Consider the following 22,471-nt stretch of genomic DNA (forward strand, 5'->3'; position numbering starts at 1 on the left):
TTTGAAAACCTTATTTTTTGGGTTTTTGGCTAACCTTCAAATAATAAAATATAATAAGCAATAAAAACAGCTGAACCAATTTAAAGCGTTTTCTTTTTTTTTTCCAAAGTCACATCTGGGTTTCCACATGTGCCAAGTCTCAACCCAGAGTGATATATAACCTAGGATTTTCCCCAAAAGCAAAACTTGCACGAGAAGCTTTGAGAATAATTGAACTATCATTACACTCATATGATGGTTAGCTATGAACCTAAAGACTAAATTTGTTTTTTTCTCTTAGATAATTATTTAGTCATTACACTTATTGGTTTACTCCAATGCAGGAAGTGTGTGTGTGTGTGTGTGTGTGTGTGTGTGTGTGTTGCCTTTGAACTGTTCTTACGTAAAAATGGTTGCATCATTTTCTACTTCAAATCCTGGGGTGGACGACTGTCACTTTACATTGCTGTTATGAAAACCTGTACTGTGAGTATGATACATTTGAAACACGGAAAGGAAACAAGTATTCGGAAGAATTCTCAGTAATTATTGCTGAAAAGCACTTGCTAGGCCAATCGTTGACCTTACCTCAAAACTCCTTGCAATGAAATGTTCCTATCATCACCCTTCCTTTTTCACGCCGGAAATTACCAGCCATCAGAAATAGCACAGAAGCCGCCCAAATACAACCTAAAAACTGCTAGTCAAATTATTAAAAAGTTGGGTGGGAAAACAATAGTTTCATCGAATTATTGATTCCAGAATGTTTTCTGTAGAAATTTTTAGTTGAGGTGACTGTCACATATATTTGGGGTTTGGGCCAACCTTCCTTCAGTGTTGCTCTCCACTGAGCCCGTCTAAATAGAAGTGGAAGATGGGCTTCTTAGAGAAGTTCACGGGCAGACAATCTACGACTGTGTCGTGGCTTTGGGTATGGGAGCATAGCTTTCCCTCAGTATGAGAGGAGATTAAGACTCATGCTGAATATCCCCCTCAGATGTGCCATTGGTGCTAAACAAACAAACAAAAATCAAACCTGTTGCCGTGGAGTCAATTCTGACTCATAGGATCCTGTAGGACAGAGTAGAACTGCCTCATAGGGTTTCTAAGGCTGTAATCTTTTTTTTTTTTTTTTTGTGCTTTAGATGAAGGTTTACAGAACAAACTAGTTTCTCATTGAACAATTAGTACACATATTGTTTTATGACATTGGCTAACAAACCCACGACATGTCTTCACTCTCCCTTCTCGACCTTGGGTTCCCTATGACCAGCTTTCCTGTCCCCTCCTGCCTTCTAGTCCTTGTCCCAGGGCTGATGTGCCCCTTTAGTCTCGTTTTGTTTTATGGGCCGGTCCACTCTTTGGCTGAAGGATGAACCTCAGGAGTGACTTCATTACCAAGCTGAAAGCATGTCCGGGGGCCATACTCTCAGAGTTTCTCCAGCTCTGTCAGGCTAGCAAGTCTGGTCTTTCTTTTTGATTTAGAATTTTGTTCTACATTTTTCTCCAGCTCTATCTGGGACACTCTATTGTGAACTCTGTCAGAGCAGTCAGTGGTAGCCAGGCACTGTCTAGCTGTACTGGACTCAGTCTGGTGGAGGCTGTGGTAGATGGTAGTCCGTTAGTCCTCTGGACTAATCTTTCCCTTGTATCTTTAGTTTTCTTCAATCTTCCTTGCTCCTGAAGGGATAAGACCAGTAAAATATCCTAGATGGCCACTCACAGGCTTTTAAGACCCCAGTAAAAAAAAAAAAATTTTTTTTTTTTTCGAGTATAGAACATTTTCTTTATAAATTATGTTATATGAATTGAGCTAGATGTCCCCCAAGACCATGGTCCCTGCAGCCCTCAGCCCAGCAATTCAGTCCCTCAGGGAGTTTGGATGTGTCTGTGGAGCTTCCATGACCTTCCAAGGCTGTAGTATTTATAGAAGCAGAGTGCCTCTCATTTCCCTCCCATGGAGCAGCTGGTGGGTTCGAACTGCCAACCTTTCAGTTAGTAGCTGAGTGCTTTAATCACTGCACATCAGGGCTTCTTTTATTGGTGTTCTCCACTGGCTCCTGATTCCTATCATTTCTTCTCCCAGCAGTGTCCTTAAACATATGACCCATAATTCTTCCCTCTGCTGCACAAGATCAGGTACAAATACTATTATCTCTTAAAGACAGTTTTAGGAAAAGGGGAAAAATCATATTATTTAAACACATGCATACATATATACACATATCAGCAGTGTATGATTATACTGATATAAATAAAGGAGATATGAAGGAGAAATAAAGGCCAGTTCTACCTGACCTTGTTCCTGTGGGTCTAGCAAGTACCTGGCATTAGCTGTCTCAGAAATAAGTGGAATAGAGAATTGGCTTGATTTTATTTTCAACAACATGATCAGCCATCAACAAAATGTATTTGTCAAAATGGAAGACATTTAATTTAAACAGGATATTAAAAAAGAAAACAAGAAACTTTTTTTTTCCCCCCCAAAAATAAGAGTGAGTGCTAATGATGAAGATAATAGCGGGGAAGTTTATTTTGAACTTTATTCATTATGAGCTGCTCAAGACAAAGCACTATCCTAGATAGCTGGTGACTTAGAATATTTGATGAATTTTAGGAGATGTGATTTCTGTCCTGAACAAACATAGTGTAAACGAGAATGACAAAATATTTTAAAACGCTGTCATGAATGATAAGCTATGAATGAAACAGGTCTTTAGTGCTTTTCTTTTTCTTTAACAAGGCCAAGCTTGTTTTTAAAAAAGTGGGGTGGGAGAGGCTTCTACTCTGCCTTCCTTTGGCAGCAGATTGCTTCTCTGCACTTGACTGGGCTAAGGATGTGCATAACTTCAAAAGAAATGCCATACTGTGTCCAGTCAGGCTACATTATACACAATGTGAGGAGGACAGACCTTTCATCTGTGTTGTGGCTTCGGGAGACCTGGCATGGTTCTATGGTCACAAAGCTAGGGACGCTATCAACTTCTTCCACCTTCTCTGATGCTTCTGGGAATTCCAAGTGCACCAAAAGTAGGGTTCTATAATGCTTACCAAAGTGCTAAATTTGTTTAGATGGGAGGTAACTACGTGTGAAATACTTCTCACCTACCTCCCACTCTCCACCCCCACGTAAGCAAGCTCCTATTGAATTCTAGGTGTGAACACCTAGTTATTTCACTCTGACTCAACTTTCCATTCTCATATTTGATAAGATTGGTACCAATGAAATACATTTGATAATATTCAACAATACCTTTTAAGCATATCTCAAATGCTCAATACTAGATTGAAAAGGTGAACTTAAAAGACAAAACCAACAAAATATTTTTCTCTTACAAAAGAAATCAAAATAAAATCCCCTTGACAAAGAGTCTGCTTATTGAGCATTTACGACATCCCTAGCACTGTTCCTGGTGGCACAGTGGTTAAGAGCTACGGCTGCTGATCAAAAAGGTAGGGAGTTAAATCCGCCGGTCACTCCTTGGAAACCCCGTGGGCAGTTCTACTCTGTCTTATGGGGTTGCTGTGAGTCGGAATCAACTCCACAGCAACGGTTTGGTACTGTTCTGATTGCATTCATTAACCAGCCTGGTACTCATAGCAGTTAACACTTTAAAGATGGGAAATTTAAGCACTGAGAGGTCAAGCAACATACCCAAAGTTGTACCTCGCAAAGGGCAGAGGCAAGTTTTGAATACAGATAGCCTGAGTCTTCAATCTAATTATTAACCTCCATGCTATACTGACTCTCAGAGTAAGTGAATTCAAAGTGCCCTAATGTATTTAAAATAAGATAGACTTCACGTAAAATATAACACACTTTACTAGGGCACAAGGACTGCTTAAAGCAAGATATACCTGTGGAAACCAGTGCTGTAATTTCAGGATTTTCCCTCTAACTAATGAAGGGCATTTTCTTTGCAAGAAAATTAAGCACAAAATTGTGCAAGGGTTGAAACGCTCGCTGAAATCAGGATTACTCCCACTTTGGCATGCTGTGTCAAGCACCCAGGGCATAAGGAAAGAAAAGCAGGCTGGAATGAATGGTTACACATTCAAGTTTGAGCTTCAGCCATATGTGTGGTTAGTTGGCAAATGGACGTTTACATTGCCCTTATGTGGATCATGTTGGTGTTTATTTGCCAAACGTGTTCTTTAGATCAGGAGCATGGGTGATGCAGTGGTTAAAGTGCTTGGCTGTTAACCAAAGGGTTGGCTGTTCGAACCCACCAGCCACTCCATGGGAGAAAGATGTGGCAGTCTGCTTCCATAAAGATTTACAGCTTTGAAAACCCTATGAGGCAGTTCTACTCTGTCCTTTAGGGCCGCTATGAATCGGAATGGACCCAACAGCAGTGGGTTTGTTTTTGTTTTGTTTTCTTTTGTTTTTGGTGATTTAGATCTAGGAAAAAGACTTGCATGGCCCCAGGGAAGTTTCTCAATGATAATCTAACTAGGCTGCCCAATTTACTTCTATAGTGGGGACCCCAGAGTGTTTGATACACACCACCTCTAATAATTCATTGTCTTTTGGGAAGCAGCAGTCTCTGCTTTTGCGGTAGGTCCCCAGTGGGACTTGTTGTGGACTGACACCCACGCACCATTTGGTGTTGCTCTTATTGAGAGGTAGAATCATGTAATACATTCCTGGTTCCGACTTGGGGGAAGGGAGAAAAAGGGGGGCCGGAGATTATCTTTACGAAAAAGCTAGCTTTTATTACATCACCTAAAGTAGCACGACCTGCTACACTAATGAAATCGTGTTCTTGGTTTAAAAGGGCAGTTGTTAGCCTGACTTTGTGCTCACTAAAAACATTCCCCAATCTTGTTAAATTATTGCTCTCATTTCAGATTTTTATGGCGGTGCAGTTTACCAGCCCTCATTTCTTTACGTTTCATTCATTTTCCTTGTATTGATGATTAATGGAGGATGTCGAATGTTAGAGTGAGCAGGCATCAGCAATTGCAAGATCATAATTAGTTTAGCTGACGAGGGCCTCTGATAGCACTTGCATCTGGATGGAAAAATTACCCTATAGGGAACTGGCTGCTCACCAGGTCTTTTTAGTGATACATTGTGAAACACCCGATGAATCAAATGCCCTTTCAATGCCAAGAAAGTGTTCCAGTCTTGAAGCCAAAATTATGTCTGCAGAAAGCTTTCCATTTGAAATGTATCAGAGTACAATTATAACCATTGTATTTTCTTGGCAGGGATACCACTCTTCCACAGTATGGACTCAAGAGTTAAATAAATTGCCTAAATTTTATGAATCCTCGAAATTTTGACTTACAGTGTTTGTAATTTTAAATTCATAATAAAATTGGGTTCCAGCAAGACTTTTTCCATTCCTTATCTACCGTGGATATTTTATCATTAAAGGCTTTGCTTCCTAGAGAAAGTAGAGCCAAGTTGCAATGCAGGCTGGCTTTTTGCTGCAGGAGAATTCCATTTCCTGCCTGTTAGCGTTTGTGCCTACAGAGACAGCCTGACTTTTGTTTAAATGAGAAGTTTAATGCAATCATTACTTGAAAGCAAGAATGGAACAAGCAATACTAATTATCTCCTTTTAAATATCCTTAGATGATTTTTGAATCTGGTGATTACAGAATTCAGGCTACTAAAATCAGTTTGTATTTGGAATCCGCTTGTGATGTCAAAGGCAAATAAGCTAAATAGTCATTGATGCCACTATGTTGTCTGGCTCAAGCAGGCACCTCATAGGGATTCCCATTCGTAATACTGTACTTCTTGTTGGCAGAAGTTTCCACCGGTCCTCTCAGCTTTGGGAAACAGAGGGTATTTTCTTTCCGATTTTACAATTGCAAATGAAAGACCAGAATCAAGTGTCTTATGTTCTCTTAATTAAGTTACATAAATGACATACAAAAAGACACAGATCACATTGAATTTTAAATGGTTCATGTGTTGCGTTTGTCCCAAGCTCGACTGTATTTTAAACCTCAGGTAGCGTGTGCTCCTCCTTTCCCGAAGTATATTAAACGTACTGCCATGTTCTGTCTTTCAACTTATGTTTTGACACTTTTAAAAGGTGTATTTCAGGACTCAGCATTTAGGAGCCATCATTAAAGGCACCAAACCCAAAGTTCAAAAAGTTAAAGCTGTTTCTGTGAAAAGCCTTTGGTGTTCCACACACCTCATCCATCACTGTAGGTTTAATTATAATGAAAATCAGTGGTGCCTATTAAACACAATTGAACCTGACCTCATTATGGGCAGTGTGGTTTTATACTGTCATTGTAGCTAGTCCAAAGACAAAACTCCTGGGTTGATTTGGTCTAACTCCACTGATCACGTGACTCACCTCTGACCCTGTGTTTTTTTTCCATTTCAGAGGCGGAGAGGCTCCGGTGTTTTTTGTGCCAATTGCCTGACCACAAAGACCTCTCTCTGGCGAAAGAATGCAAATGGTGGATATGTATGCAACGCGTGTGGCCTGTACCAGAAGCTTCACTCGGTAAGAATTTGTTAGTTTCAGGAAAAACTTTATAAGGCATCACTTGCCTGGTCTGTGGTGTGATAAGTATCAATCCCTGCTCTGCCATTCCTGCCCCCGCAGGATTGTTTAATACAGTCACTTTGAGTAAACATGTGATTTATGGCGAAAAGGGCTTGAATGTTATGGGGAGATACCCTTGAGATCATTAGTAATGCATTATACTTCTTTTGATATAAAAGAGGAAAATGATTGATTTCTGGGAACTTCATATAACAGTCCCATTAATGGTTATCAGAATAAAGTGAAATGAATTTAGGTAGAAAAAAGAAACCGTCTTCAAAGTTCCAAAAGTAAACGTTTTTAAAAATAAAAGAAGACTCTTGGGTGGTCAGTGTTAAAATATAGGGCAGGGAAAGAATTCTTATTTTCCAATTTATCTTCAGAATTACAAGTGTCATCTTGGGCACTGTGGAAGATGAGAGGAAAGTCGGGTACATTCAAAGGTCCAGGGCTTCCAGTGGGTATTTAGGTGGGATATCTGAGTCCTGTTAACACACACGAAGGTACTTTGTGTAACAGTAGTACTTCGTGTTTTAAGATCTCTTGCTAGCTTCTTCCTTATGGCTCACTGAGGTACTACTTTTTTTTTTTCCCAAAAAAATTTCAGATAAAATTTAAACTCACATATCCCCTACCTGAATATGCATTTGACTTCCTGAAAGATATTGCTTCGTGTAGAAAGTTTATCTGACGACAAGAGCAGACTTTAAAATAGGAATACCCCATTTAGAATTCTGTTTCTCTCTGCCTTTTTCATTTCTTCTGGCATTTTACCATAGCTCTTAGCACAATCCGGTGAGTAGATAACAGCTACAGAGAATACAGTTTTAGACAAAAAGACCTCATAAATGAACTATTGGAAGCACTCTTTAAAAAATTTATGCTGCCAACAATATTAATTGGTGATAAACTGTGAAAACCTTAGTTATGAGCACGTAGCTAGTAAAAAGATTCCCCCACCCCCCCATCACCTTACTTTTTTTTAAACCCTCACCATTTAAGTGCAGTAGTAAGCTTCCATTTAATGAGCACTGACAGGAATGATTTTAATTGAACTCTGGCCAATCATAGGCAAAGAATTAATTAAACTACTGCCGTGCTACTTTATGATAATTTAACCAGTGCTATAAACAAAACTCTTTTATAAAATTGTTTTAATATTCATCTCTCCAGAGACAAAGATGTATTCAGATTTGAATTTTTTAAAAACCATAATTGAAATGCATAAAGGTTATGCTCACATTTCATGTCAAAGATTGCCCCAAAAGTTAGGAAAGTTTTTAAAAAGTTTGAACGCAAATTTCAAGGTTCTCTGTAACATAGAGATTAAATACTGCTTGTTTTTAAATACAAATATGAATGCTATAAAAATGAACGATCTGAACAAAATAAATGCACAGAGCGTATCTGAGAGAGGTGGCATTTTCACTCTGAAACCAGTGTTTGAATTGCTGATAACAAGCATGCTGTGTTTCTTTTCTTCAAAGTACCTTTGGGACAAAAGAAAATTCCAGAAAAGAATTAATATTTGTATTATGTTTAATATGTAAAAGGTACTCCCTTCCATTAAGGTGTGTCTTAGGAATAGTTCACAAATTTTATATAAATATAAGTATATATGTAGTAATTATTTCCTAATTTCAGTAATCTTTTAGAAAAAGGAGAATTTAGCCCATTTAAAGATTCTCCTTCTAAATTGTTAATCTGTAAACAGGCACTTTTATCAAACTTGTTCACTTCATTTTATAAATCAAAGTTAGAGCTCTTACTGCAAGTCAAGTGTTTTATTATAGCCTTATCCGTGGATTTTCATCATATAGTGTAAACACCTGTTGAACATGCACATAATTACCAATCATATACTGCTTAAGCTGGAGTAGAAGTCAGCGTTTACCTTAAGTACCAGGTACAGTGACAGATCAGTTATTTGAACCAAGGCCACAAATGACTTTAGATTTACAGCATAAACACAAATGCTTCATCAGTTAACATGTTAAATCTTCCATAGCTAATATAAAATATTGTTAAAGGAAGAGAAATAAAGTGAGAGATAAAAAAAAATTCCCACTTTATTGGCTTTGATTATCTTATCTGTTTCCTTACAGTTCTGTCAGTTTTCTTTGATTCTTCATGCTCTGATAGTTAATAGTTTTATAGTCACCCTTGAAATTATTTATGAAGCATACATAATTTTTTTCCACTATTGTCATTAATGCTTATCTCCCACATTACCACGTTGACATTTTAGTGTGCGACACAAAAGTGGAGAAATGTTTCAGAAAATGACAGTTCCATTTCTTCAACTAACTTTCTACACAGTTTTGTTACTAAATGATGCAATCCCAAAACCTGTGGAACTTGAAAAAGTTGTTTTCAAACAGATGAACATTTTCGGTCTTCTCTGCAAAGATGGGCCTGATTTAATTAGGCTAACATAGTGTGTGCCTTGGTTACTACTTCCCCCATCCTGCTTAGAGCAAAAGGAAGCGATTTAGTAAATCTATAACATAAATCCTATCCTTGCTTTGAACTTAAGCATGGTTTATATTTGTGAGGGATTTTTAATGAATTTTAATGTATTTCTTAATGTTTCCCTTTTATGTATTGTGTGTGTGTTCTCTGCAGACTCCCAGACCTTTAAACATCATTAAACAGAACAACGGTGAGCAGATAATTAGGAGAAGAACAAGAAAGCGCCTTAACCCAGAGGCACTTCAGGCTGAGCAGCTCAACAAACAGCCAAGGGGTAGCAGTGAGGAGCAGGTCAATGGAAGCCCGTTAGAGAGGAGGTCAGAAGATCATTTAACTGAAGGTCACCAGAGAGAAATTCCGCTCCCGAGCCTGAGTAAATATGAAGCCCAGGGCTCATTGACTAAAAGCCATTCTGCTCAGCAGCCAGTCCTGGTCAGTCAAACTCTGGATATTCACAAAAGGATGCAACCTTTGCACATTCAGATAAAATCTCCTCAGGAAAGTACTGGAGACCCAGGAAATAGTTCGTCTGTCTCTGAAGGGAAAGGAAGTTCTGAGAGAGGCAGTCCCATAGAAAAGTACATGAGACCTGCAAAACACCCAAATTATTCACCACCAGGCAGCCCTATTGAAAAGTACCAGTACCCACTTTTTGGACTTCCCTTTGTACATAACGACTTCCAGAGTGAAGCTGATTGGCTGCGGTTCTGGAGTAAATATAAGCTCTCCGTTCCTGGGAATCCGCACTACTTGAGTCATGTGCCTGGCCTACCAAATCCTTGCCAAAACTATGTGCCTTATCCCACCTTCAATCTGCCTCCTCATTTTTCAGCTGTTGGATCAGACAATGACATTCCTCTAGATTTGGCGATCAAGCATTCCAGACCTGGGCCAACTGCAAACGGTGCCTCCAAGGAGAAAACCAAGGCACCGTCCAATTTAAAAAATGAAGGTCCCTTGAATGTAGTAAAAACAGAGAAAGTTGATAGAAGTACTCAAGATGAACTTTCAACAAAATGTGTGCACTGTGGCATTGTCTTTCTGGATGAAGTGATGTACGCTTTGCATATGAGTTGCCACGGTGACAGTGGACCTTTCCAGTGCAGCATATGCCAGCATCTTTGCACGGACAAATATGACTTCACAACTCATATCCAGAGGGGCCTACATAGGAACAATGCACAAGCGGAAAAAAATGGAAAACCGAAAGAGTAAAACCTTAGCACTTAGCACAATTAAATAGAAATAGGTTTTCTTGATGGGAATTCAATAGCTTGTAATGTCTTATGAAGACCTATTAAAAAAGAAAAAAAAAAAAAAAAACTTCATAGAGCCTGCCTTATCCAACATGAAATTCCCTTCTTTTATTATTCTTTATTTTGATGAGTAGGTTACCAAGATAAAAAAAAGTGAGACAAATGGTCAGTGAGAAAGAATGAGAGATGGTCAACAGTCATTTTTTGGAAGCCAGTAAGCCAAAACCACCTTGGCTAAGGTGTACTGGGGAAATGCACCATGTGAAATATCACCAGACTGTAATTAGTGTGGAGCCCTGGAGGTGCAGTGGTTAAAAGCGCTGGGCTGCTAACCAAAAGGTCAGCAGTTTGAACCCGTTATGTTTGCAAAGACAGAGTTTAAAAAAACTCTAGAATTTGAAAGGGTTTACATATTGTGATACTACAGCAGTATTGGGCAGGCCCATTGGCCTGTTTATTCAAAAACTTATAAATCGTTGCTTAAATTTAGAAGTATCAGAAAATCCTAGGCAGATGAGGAGAAATGTAATCTCCAGGACAGTGAAAGGAAAATGGCACCCTCTCAAATCAGTCCCCTCTCATTGACCATGTTTCCGATTTAGACCTAGAAATGGGAGCTGTTGTTAGGCATGGTGAGAGAGCAGCAAGAAAAGTGACAGATGGTGGCACAATGGTTTTGGCTAGCTCTGCCTGTACATACACATGCACACCTTCTGTGTTATTTTTGTCCTTTAGATGTTCAAATACTCAGTAGTCCTTTCGTTTGCGATTTAGGTTCATTTTGTCCAAATATATATGCATTTTTTTAAAAAACAATGTCCTCAATGCTTACGTAGTATTTTTTTTTTTTTTTCTTACTTTTAGCCAGGTATTTCTCTCTTGTATGTGATGAACCAGTTTAGATTTGTTTTTTAAGCCTCTTGGTCACTAATCTCACTTGGCACATTATAACTAAAGAAATCCCCGTCAGTTCAAAAGACTAGGTGTATACAAAAGTCACACCTTGGGCTTAATTCGTTTGAAACACAAGGTATTTCTCCACAAGGTAACCTGCTGTATTTATTTATTTTCTTTTGGTTAAATATAATTTCCAAACTTTGTGGTCAGGCAGAGTCTAAGGTTTCATTACCACAGACTGACAGTTGGTATATGTACCAATCAATCCCTTCAGTAGGTTAATACAAGTTTAGTTAAGTAGCATTAAATAGGATTCTTAGAAGTATGTCTTCATAGTACTTTTAATACTTAAGGCTTTGTAAAACTATCCATGAAGGGAAAGCTCCTCAGCATAACTGCTCAGGGAAATAGGGCTAAATAACTGAACATTAAATAATTGGTTAAAGGTGCTGTTAGTCGAGCCTCAATGCTTGCTACAAGGATGTATGTACAAGGACTGACTTTCATAATTGCATTATATTGTCCCAACCAGTAGTTTATTTTTTGCCATGGAGATGTAGAAGATATTACAAGCTACTGGATGCACTGTCAGATTAACTTATTTCATTAAAGAAGTTGGGAGAACAAATAGGAAAAAAAAAAACTTATTTTTCTAGTAAATATTAATGTATTACATTTCAAATAATGGTGCCTGACATATTGAATAATTATTTTCTACAGTGTACGTATGCAACAAAGATATTCCATCATGCATTAGAGTCAGTTCTGGCTCTGCCTAGCTGTTTACATTTGCAAATGTAGCAAACAAGGTAATGAAGCAACTATTTCTATTGCGGTAGATATCTTTTGTGTGTGTGTGTGTGTGTGTGTGCATTAAAGTTGTAAACGGTAACATGAAACAATGAAAGTTCTTGATATAATGGTATGGAAAACAAGAAGGAAATGAAAATATTTTTATGCCTACTTAGGAAAAAAAGGGTAGCACTATTCATTCCAAGTACTTCTTTTTTTTTTTTTTATTTTTAAGCTCTTAACTCACATTGTTATGCTTAAAATGATAAACATATATCCTCTTTTTATTGCTTTGTCTATGTTTCAGATGAAACATTTCAGAAATTATTTTGATAAGTGCTGCTGGAATCTGCAGCACTAATGTTTTTATTGCATTCTGTAGTTGCATTTGCACTCCATTTTTACAGTAATTCGCAATTGCTTTGTATTGTGTTGTTTTGTTTGGGTTTCGTTGCTTTTTCACAGTGCCGGGTCTTTGTTTCTCCAAGTTGGATGGCAGGTGGGGTTCGCCCAGTTGGTGGCCGTCGCAGTGAATGCAGTTAAAAGTGTCTTTCCGACCTTGTGTTGTCATTTCCATTCTTGCATTTTCATTTTCATGTTTAAAACGAGAGAGAGCGCAATATCAGGACCAAGTCCTCTGCTTCAGTTTCATTGTGAAAGGGCCCCGTTCTCATCCCACAAGTCGCGTAGCTCTAATATTCACAGAAACCGAAATAAAAGAGATGGAATGTGGAGCTTTGACATTAAAATTATGTGACATAACTGATCTTTCTTAGGAACTTTGATAAACGCATCTCAAAATGTATAGGTAGACTTCGGAGGTGGAAATTAAAGATCTAAAAAAAATGGAGATTTCCCAAACAACAGCAGTATTTATTTATTTATTTATTTTTTAGTAAAAAGAATAAAAACAAAGTTGCAATCCTCAAGCAACTTTAAACCTGTGGACTGCTCAAGTCAGCAGGATACCAGAAATTTGATTAATTGGACAGTATTACAGGTACTACTTCTGGGCAAAACTACTCCGTAAGTAATTTCTCCAGTGTGTTAAACACAGGCTGTTCATTTTTGACATGCGTATCTTTTTTTTATTTTTTTGGTTCTTTTTTTTTTTTTTCTCATACATAGTAGCAATTACTAGCATTGGAACATACATATCACCTTTCCTGGAATATTTTTGGTCAGCCTACTTTCAGTAGAATATTCTTAGATAGCCTTGACGTGATAGATCCTACTCCATATTCCTGTTATTGATTATTTTCATTTTTGCTTTCTCTTTTATATGTATGTTGGTGGGGATAGAATGGGCTTTTAAAAAGACTAAAATTTATAACACTAAAATAGCCCCCCCTCCTCTTTTTTTTCTTTGATCTATTAAAGCCTTTGTTCCATCTCTGGTATTTTTTTGTTTTAATATTTTTTTGAATGATTTTATCTTAAAATGTGATTTTAAATGAGCTACTTAGGTACTTTTTTTTTTTTGGAGAAATTTCAGGATGATTTAGGAATTTTTCCTCTTGGAAAAGGCTTCCCTGAGGCTGAAAACTGTATGCTAGCTAAAATCGTATGTCATTTAAAAACTGTAGGTCTTTTAAGATGATTACTCAAGTATATTCTGAATTGAGCTTTGTATCAAACCCTAGGCCAGTACCAGCTCATGCATTCTCACTCTCCCCTCTCTCACTCTTTCTTTCATCATCTCTCACCCACATATTCATACTGTTGTTTGGGACAGAAAAATCATAAAGAGCCAGCAGCCCACCTCAGAAGGTTGTGGATTGAGAGACACTACGCGACTCTTATGTATATGAGAAAAGGATGGAGCTCTGAAGGTTAACCCGTTAACTCTGTAGTTCAAAAGGAAAAGAGCATGGCCAGTTCTCTCTACATGACATATTGAGATGTTCTTTTAAAAAAAAAAAAAAAAAATCAACTGTTACGGTAATAATGTTCTGTTCTAAACTGTTCTCTTTTAGTAAAGGTAGATTTTAGAAAACAAGCATGGGGATTCTTTTCTAAGGTAACATTAATGAGAAGGAGAAGAAAAAAATAATTATTCTTAACAGCTTTGTTGAAGCCTGTGGTAGCACATTATGTTCATGATTGCACACGTGCACATAATCTTACGATCCAATGCAAATACAGCTCCAAAAATATTAAATGTATATATATTTTAAAATGCCTGAGGAAATATGTTTTTCTTAATAAATTGAAGAATATCAATGCTATTAAAAGAATTATTAGCCGCCTGGTGTGTGGCTACAAAACATCACAAAGTGATCTGTCTTGAGACCTCTGAACTACCTGCCTGCTTCGTTAGTGAACGTGAACGCATTTCTAGAGGGGGGACTGTCTGCCATCCAGCCATGGAAACACAGAGCAGAAAAGCAGGTGGCTGGCTTTGGCCCCACATGCCAGCCTTTTTGCCCAAAGTCCAGATGAGCTCACAGCTACCTGTCTTTGGGTCGAGGGCCATGGTGTCTTTAGTGAGCAAGTAGCTGAAAGCTTGCTGACTGTCCCAGATCACAGGAGAGAGCTGAGGAATTGATATTGATTGAACCTGAATATAAAAATATGTTAATCGAAGGTAGGTACTATTAGGTGGAATTCTACCAGCTGGCAACTGTAAATGAGTAGAAGATAGAATGACATGCATCAGGCCTTTGAAGAAGGGCAGTGTTAATTTTCCAAAGAAAGACTTGACCAAGGGTAGAAGGCATGGCTTCTTCACAGAGCACTTCTTTGGGTTTCCAATTCCTGTTTCACAGACAGCGGACACGCGTGTTCCTGATAGCGGTGCAAGCCTTGCAAAGGCCTCCACGGTTATTTGCAGTCATTAGGACCTCTGGAAGATGCTATGGCAGGGGTGAAGAAAATGTGAAATTCCACATTGATCCACACATGAAAACTGGATATTATATGCCATGGTTTGTTCTCTTGAAGCCGAAAGCTTCATTCCATCCTGCACCAGAGAAGAGCCAATGTAACTTCGCCGTGGAAATACTGTTTTACTTTCATCAGAGAAAATGGTCCTTCCAGACCCTTAGGTCCCAAAACTGGATCCTAGTTTTACTCCTGGCTGTTTTTCATTAATATGACACTGCAGCAAATCACTTTTTCTCTTTGTGCCTCAGGTTCCTCAGCTGTAAAATGGAAAAAAATTTAAAATATATTAATAATAATATTAATAATAATAATAATAATGGTAATGTAGTACTTGTTTGTAAAGCACTTTGAGATCCTTGGTTGAAAGGCACCATGTGCGTGTCAAGTATTATTACGTGGCCAAGGGGCTTATTTAAACTCTCAGTTCCCGAAGGCCAGGAAATGTTGGGGTCATTTTTGTTAAAGATGAGCTGTAAATATAACTAGACAGCCTATATAGTGTTGACTACAAAGAGGCAAAACTATTATAAGGCTGATAAAACCATAGTTTCTTAATGGCTACCAACAAGGCAAATACCAGAATAACAAATGCCAAATTCCTTAGAGTGGACTATTTTGACAACAACATGAATAATTTAGGGGATGGAAGGGGGTGGGAAACATCTCAAAATGCCAATGTAAAATTAACTTACAGCAATATTCACCAGCAGAAAATGTCTTTCATATGGAGCGATTTCATGTTGCTAAGAAAATTCATTTTGTAGTCCTGATTTGAATATTAGAATGTTGGCTATAATAGTTCTGTTCTTACAACACATGGAATTTTTATTTTATTTTATTTTATTTTCATAGTGCATGTTCATTTCTACTCACAAACATGTCCTTGGTGTATTTCTTATGCAAACAATCTTCAGGCAGCAAAGATGTCTGTTACATCTAAACTTGAATAATAAAGTTTTACCACCAGTTACACATAATGGCGTTGGTATGGTTTATATGAATTCACATTCACCCAAGTAGGAAGAGAGAATACAGACCATTGTAACATACAGACAAGCTTAGAGGAACTGAGATGGTGAAATCAAATCAGCTTTTTTTAATTATTATTATTATTACTAAGATTGATAAAGCCTGGATTCTCTCATCTTGTTTTGCTCCCCACCCCCCTTTAGCCAACCAATCTCTTATTGACAGATTTGGTGTAAAAAAAAATAATTACATACACACACACAGACTAGTTTCTTTAGGAAAATTAATAATAAAAATTGTGTTTCAAAAACATTAAGTATCAAGTGCTGAATATTGGCTATTGATTATGTTATATATGTAAGAATTCCCGCTTTTCAAATTTATCTTGAATTCAGTTCAATATACCCACGTAACAATGAAGTGAAGAACCTGATAAACCATCTCAAAAAGTTTACATGGATTTTTCACATTCCTTACTTGTTTTGAGCTTAAAATGAAATTAATCAGGTTTCCCAAAGGATAATTTTGAAAGAGGTAAAAGGCAGAAGATTTCCAAGATAGAAAAAGAGCATGGGAAGACTCACCTAAGTGTTTTTAACCAGAAGGAAAAACAAAACGACACAACAAAGTATAATTCATTCCTCCAGAAGACTTGGTTTGAAATTTTTATATTGATTGTTGGCTACCCTCCTGGCACAATCTTCATTCCTCAATTTTGTGAACCCAAATTAACAAATCCTGTTATTATTTTCTTCTGTTTCCTCCCTAGCTCTTTCCCTTCTCCCTTGTTTTGAAAACAGCAGAGCAGACTCTTTGAGGGGCTTTCAGCGTGGTAATAAGCTTGTTTCACAGCTGGAGGTAACATTCTCTAGATAACAGTGTAGCAATAACACTTAGTGTGATTTCTTTTCCTTATATAGAATCTGATTCTTCATCCAAGACCACTTTGCAGATAAAGTTGAATCCGTTTTCTTCTCACCCAGGACTGTCAGAATCCCATTAAAGGAGAAATATGTAGCCAGGAACTATTTACCATAGTCTGAGGGAGTGCAGGGAGGCAAGTGAGTCAACAGGGTTACCCCTACCTCACCTTCTTCTGGTCTTCAATCTTCTTGAGGATAGAGCAGAGGTCATAAACTCAGTTGCATAAAAGGAGCAGGCAAGGAGCCTATGTGGGTGAAGCCAGCTGGGTGGAAATGGAACTGGAGAACTTATTCCCCATGTATAAAGGTAGTCTCCTCAGCGCAGAAGATTGCCAAGAGAGAATGCTGACCAGTGTTGCCAGATTCTCAGTGTTTCAAGAAAACCTGAACAAAGGGAATTTTATATGAAATCTAATTTTTAATGTCAGTGACTGACTTGCTTTCCTTTTTAAATACTGCAAGCCAAACAAAACAATTGTGAAGAATAAATTCCACCTCTTGTGTGACCCCCAGAGCTTGAACAATAGTGAACTTTGGTAGCTGGCAGGGAGGAAACTGGGCAAAGAGATGAGGTTAGTTGTGGTTCTTTAGTGTTTTGTCTCAGATCCCAGTGTATCTCCAACTCTGCCAGGAAACCCGAAAGCATCAGTCTGCAGCACCTGCTGGATTCCTTCCATGCCAAATTTGCTTAAAACAAACAAAAAACATTTGCACAAATAGATACTAGCACTACGTTTTAAGCATACTGCAAATTACTTTGTACTTTTGTTCTCCATCTTTGTAACTGATGACGGTTTTTGTTGTTTTTAACACACTGGTATGAACAAATTGACCTTATCAGTGAAAAAAGAAATCCCCGAACCATTAGAAGTAATGTCAAGTAATGCTGAAGATACCCTTATATCCCTCTCCAAGTCACATTTTAAAGTAAAAATAACAGGTAAAAAAGTAAAGCATAACTTTTGCAGGGGAGAGGGCTTTTTCATGTTAGAAGTGATCATTTGAATTAATAAAGAAATTCCTTAAATAAATTTTATAATAAAATTGTTAGTTTTATGCTACTGCTTTCCAGTGTATTCAGGGTGTTAATAATCCTGAGGTCATCTTTCATTAATATTGTTGTATGTATGTAGAATATATTACAAGCGTTAACAACTGGCTCTGCTTGAAACTCCCTGGTCAATACCAACCACCACAACAGAACATTAACAAATATTAACTTGTTCTTCAGGGTAAGCAATAAAGACCTGTAGAGCAAAAATTATGAGAATGAAAGTATAATGGAAAATTGCATAAAGGAAGTTCCATAAATGCAAGGTTAATTTCCAGCTTAAACCTACATAAGCACCGAACTGTAAACAATTTCCCTGGAATTTTTATGAACCCAAATTCCGCAAATGCATGACGGTGCTTTTTCTCAGACCTCTTACTACCTCTTACATGAAAGCAGTGTCTGCCATCACCATGTTTATATATTAGTTGGTTCTTAGTGTTGTTATAGAACCAGAAGTGTTTTCTTCAGAGCTTAAGCTTCCTTAGATTATTTTCTTCCTACATAGTATATGGTATCCAATGTAATTGCTGTATCCTAAAGTGAATATTTACAATACTGAGATTATGAAGTATGGCTTCATCATGATGGTTTGTTTCATATATATATATATGTGTATGTGTGTATCATATATAATTGCCATTATTTTGTTGTTTGTGTGTGATATCTAGTACACATCCAGATTTTATGCACTCTTTCAACAAATATTGAGTGCCTACTATGTGCCCAGCCCTATCTAGTACACATCCAGATTTTATGCACTCTTTCAACAAATATTAATTGACTGTCTACTATGTGCCCACCCCTATTCCAGGCATTTGGGATATATCAATAAAAAAAAATAGATCAACAGTCCTACTTAGACAGAGGAGAGAGAGGGACAATAAACACCCTGCAACACACACAGTGAACAAATAAATAACATTTCATTTTAGAAGGTGCTAAATACTGTGGGGGGGAAATGAAGCAAAGTTAAGGGGATGTGGAGTGGATGGATGCAATTTTCAGTACACTGAACATTAGAGGCCTCATTTGAGCCAAGGTTTAAAGGAAGAATGGGCAGAATGAACCAGCTGGTACAAGGGCCTAAGGTGAGAAAGGGTACCTTGTGAGTTTGAGAAAGAGCAAGGAGGCCAATGTAGCAGGGCAAACGAGGGAGAGAGTTGTTAGAGATTCCCTCAGAGACAAAGCTTGGCAGTAGGAGCGGTCAGATCACTTAAGACATTGTAGGCTTCTGTAAAGAGTGTAGACTTTATTCTGCCAGAATTGGAGAGGTGTTTTGGACAGAAGAGTATTATTAATTGACTTCTTATTTTCTTAAAGGAACCATTCATGCCTGTATTTGAAGTAAATCATGTGCTTGGAGTAAAGCAAGCAGACTGGGTAGCAATGCAGTCATCTCTGCAGAGATGAGCAGAATTAGCAGTCAAAATTCCAGTTCATATTTTGGCAGTAGAACAAACTAAATTGCCTGGATGCAGGGTGGAGAGAAAGAGGAGAGTCAAGAATTACTCCAAGATTTTTGTTTTGAACAACTAGTAAGCTAGACTTGTCATAAACAGATGTGGAAGATTGAGTGGAGTAGGTTTAGAGTGGGGAAGGACAGGCATCAATTTTGGACTGGCTACATTTAGGAATCAAAGAGAAAGGTTAAGATCAAGTAGATTTTTAGATCTATGAGATGGGAGTTAGGTAGTCATTAATAGAAAGACATTATTTGAAACCAAGTCAGGGAAATGAGACACTAGTAATAGAAACCAAGAAGGAGGGGCCTGTGAGGTAGAAGGAAAATCTACAGAGTATGGTATCCTGGCAGTCAAGTAAAACAAAAGTATATCAAGACAGAAGGAGGGATCGATCTTATCAAAAGTTGCTGATGGGTCTAGTAGGATGAAGATAGAGGATTGATCATTGGAATTAACAACATGAAGACCACTGGCAAGACCAGCTACTAATTTATGGGGCCCAGGGAAAAATAAATACACAAGACCCCTTGTTCAAAAATTAAGAATTTCAAGATGGCAACAGCAGTCCATTAAACCCTTCTAAGGACAGGCCCCTGTGCAACTTCAAAGATTGCATGCCCATTAAGCCAGCTCTGGTTGATTGTGACTTCACAAGAGGAGTTTTAGTGAAGACGTAAGTGGGAAAGCCTCCAAGAACAGGTTTAAGAGAGAATGAAAAAGAGGCTTGGAGGGCTTTGCTGTAAATGGGATCAGAAAAATGGGGCGATAGCTGGCACAAGATGTTGAATCAATAGAGAAGGTGTTTTTAAGGATGGAAGAAAGAAGAGCATGTTCTTTTGCTTAGGAGAGTAACGCCATAGGGAGAAACTAATTAATCTTACAGAAGAGAGAGTATAGCTGGAGTGATGTTCTATAATATGTGAGTAAGTAAAAGGTAATAGGATCTATTGCACGAGGGCAGAGGATGACATTAGAAAAGAATAGTTCACATTCATAGTCGCAGTTGAGAAAGCAAACTGCATGGAGACAGATGTTGGCAGGTGCGTGGATGTGATGTGGAGTCCCCAAAGACTATTTCTCTGATGAAATGTTTTTCTTGTGACACTACTGTTATGTACTCCACTCAGAAATCCATAGGACTCCATTCAGAAATTAGACAATTTATGCAGTAAATAAGACAATATGGTTTACTTACAATGTATTGGCATCTTGTTTTTTAAGGATAAAGTCAGAAAAACTTGACCTAAGATATTATTTGAATCTCACTTTAAAAATTCATTCTTTAAAAATAGACTCAAACATATTCGTTTTGTTTAGTTTAAAATATATATATTCCTTAGTTTTATTTTTTAAAGGACAGTGTGCCCTTCTGTTATGCTGAAAAAAGAACACTACTAAAAGGAAAACATTCTTAGTTTTTCTTAATAGCATTTTATAAATTTTGGAAAATGCACCCCAAAATGCAGATTTTCTTTTCTTTTCCTTTCATATGTGATTGGTTTGTTGAGTGGATGAAATCATGTTTATTGAGTCCTAATATTGAACTCAGAACTATGCAAGGCCAAGAGGAGACCCAAGAAACTGTTAAAATTTGGTGCATATTCTTGATGTTTCCACAGGTATAAAATCATTAAGTTATCATATTGCTTTATCATGAATTTTTTCTCATTTGTGAGGGTTATTTTCTGAAACTTTAGTTGTTGAGTTTCTCCCTAAGTATCCTCATTAAAAAAAATTTTTCCCTCTCTTTCCTAATAAAATGTTCTTGAATGTCAGGATAAAAATATCTTTTATTCTAACTGTGATTTTTAAAAATAATGTATTCAGTGTCAAAATTTTGGTACTAGCAGTTACGAAAGCACTGAAACCTAGGCATATAATAAATATCCAAACTTGAGAACACAAATAAAGTGAACCTCACTGACCCACAGAAGCTTTAGAGAGTGAAACTGATTTAGTATTTCCTACAATGTATTTGCTCCGTAAGTTATAATCCAGTACTTATCCTACGGGGTTGCTATGAGTTGGAATGGACTCAACAGCAGCGGGTATCCTATCTACATGCAGCAAACATTAAGCTAAAGCAAGTCAGCTCATAGGCAATGGCAACTGTTTACCATAATTGAAAAACACAATTACAGTGGGCTGTCTAATACCCTTACATTACTGACCAATGATGGCAACGGAGACTAACTTCAGAGCTCTCAAATGCAGGGGAAAATCTTTTTTTTTTTTTTTTTTGTCTTTGTTTTCTGGGTTGGTGCCAGCTGGCTCTGATTTCCCTGGCAGTCTTATATTTAAAGCCTACTACTAAGCTTTCCTTGATATCTTACGTTAAATTTGTCCACAGCAAAGGTATACGGGAACATTTCTCACTTGATCCCTTTGTTACCTGGGTTCCTCTAATTGGCTTTCAAACATTATTACCTTAAAAAATAAAAAAAAAAATTATTTTTTTTATTTTTTACCTTACTAGCACCTTAATGTCCACGATGAAATGGATTGTCATTTGCTTTTGAAGATGCTGGCTTCTGGATGATAGCCAGTTGTCTTTGGCATTTTAAATATTATTTAATTAAGCTAAAGTTTGATAAAACACAAACTTCCAAGAGCACGTTCTTTTAATCAAATCAATGACCTTAACATCCTAACAAACCATGAGTAGACAATCATTTCAGTTAATTAAGTTTAAAGATGAAGGCATCATTTTAACTAGGCCCACTACTTAATGATCACTTCCCTGACTATGCTCACATGTGCTCAATTATTGACAACACTACCTTAAGAGGGGAGACTTGCTCCTTTTAACCTTATTACCCCCAAACACTTTCACCTCAAAAACAAACCCTAGAATGTTTTATAATTAGCAAAAACTATTCAAGACAAACACCAATATGAAGCTCTGTCGATTTTTAAACTTAAAGGATGTCATTTTTACATAAAAATATATATTTTGAATTTCTTGAAGGTATAAACACCTTGAGAAAAGAGAATTACCTATTGGCGTATACCATTGTCCGTCATGAGTTTAGATAATCATTTTAGATGTACTAAGGAAATATTTTTTAAGGAAATATATGTCAACATTTTATAAGCATTAATATATCAGGTTATGTTTTAGATCTTTTTGGGCGGGGGGAGCAACAAGAAAAATAAAAAAACAAAAACACAGCCTCATAAGTTGTTTTAACACGCTGACTTCAATTTTGAGGGCAATTTTCATGGACCTCTTGGAAAAGTCTTATAAGCAGGTCCCATA

General features: G+C 37.4%; 1 protein-coding gene across 5 annotated transcripts in view; it reads left to right on the forward strand.

Moving 5' to 3' along the window:
• TRPS1 (transcriptional repressor GATA binding 1) overlaps nt 1–15,916 on the forward strand; it is a 270,932-nt gene extending 255,016 nt beyond the window's left edge. For 4 of the 5 annotated variants that reach the window (XM_049854227.1, XM_049854225.1, XM_049854226.1 and 1 more), the window contains 2 exons: nt 6,336–6,458; nt 9,126–15,916. In XM_049854227.1, the coding sequence (XP_049710184.1) occupies nt 6,336–6,458; nt 9,126–10,187 (1,185 nt within the window). In that variant the 3' untranslated portion in view covers nt 10,188–15,916. The remainder of the gene's footprint in view (nt 1–6,335; nt 6,459–9,125) is intronic. The other variant, XM_049854229.1, reaches the window with a different exon arrangement.
• Nucleotides 15,917–22,471: the final 6,555 nt, after the last annotated feature.

Source organism: Elephas maximus, chromosome 15 (genome assembly GCF_024166365.1).
Source record: "Elephas maximus indicus isolate mEleMax1 chromosome 15, mEleMax1 primary haplotype, whole genome shotgun sequence".
Classification (NCBI taxonomy): Eukaryota; Metazoa; Chordata; class Mammalia; order Proboscidea; family Elephantidae; genus Elephas; species Elephas maximus.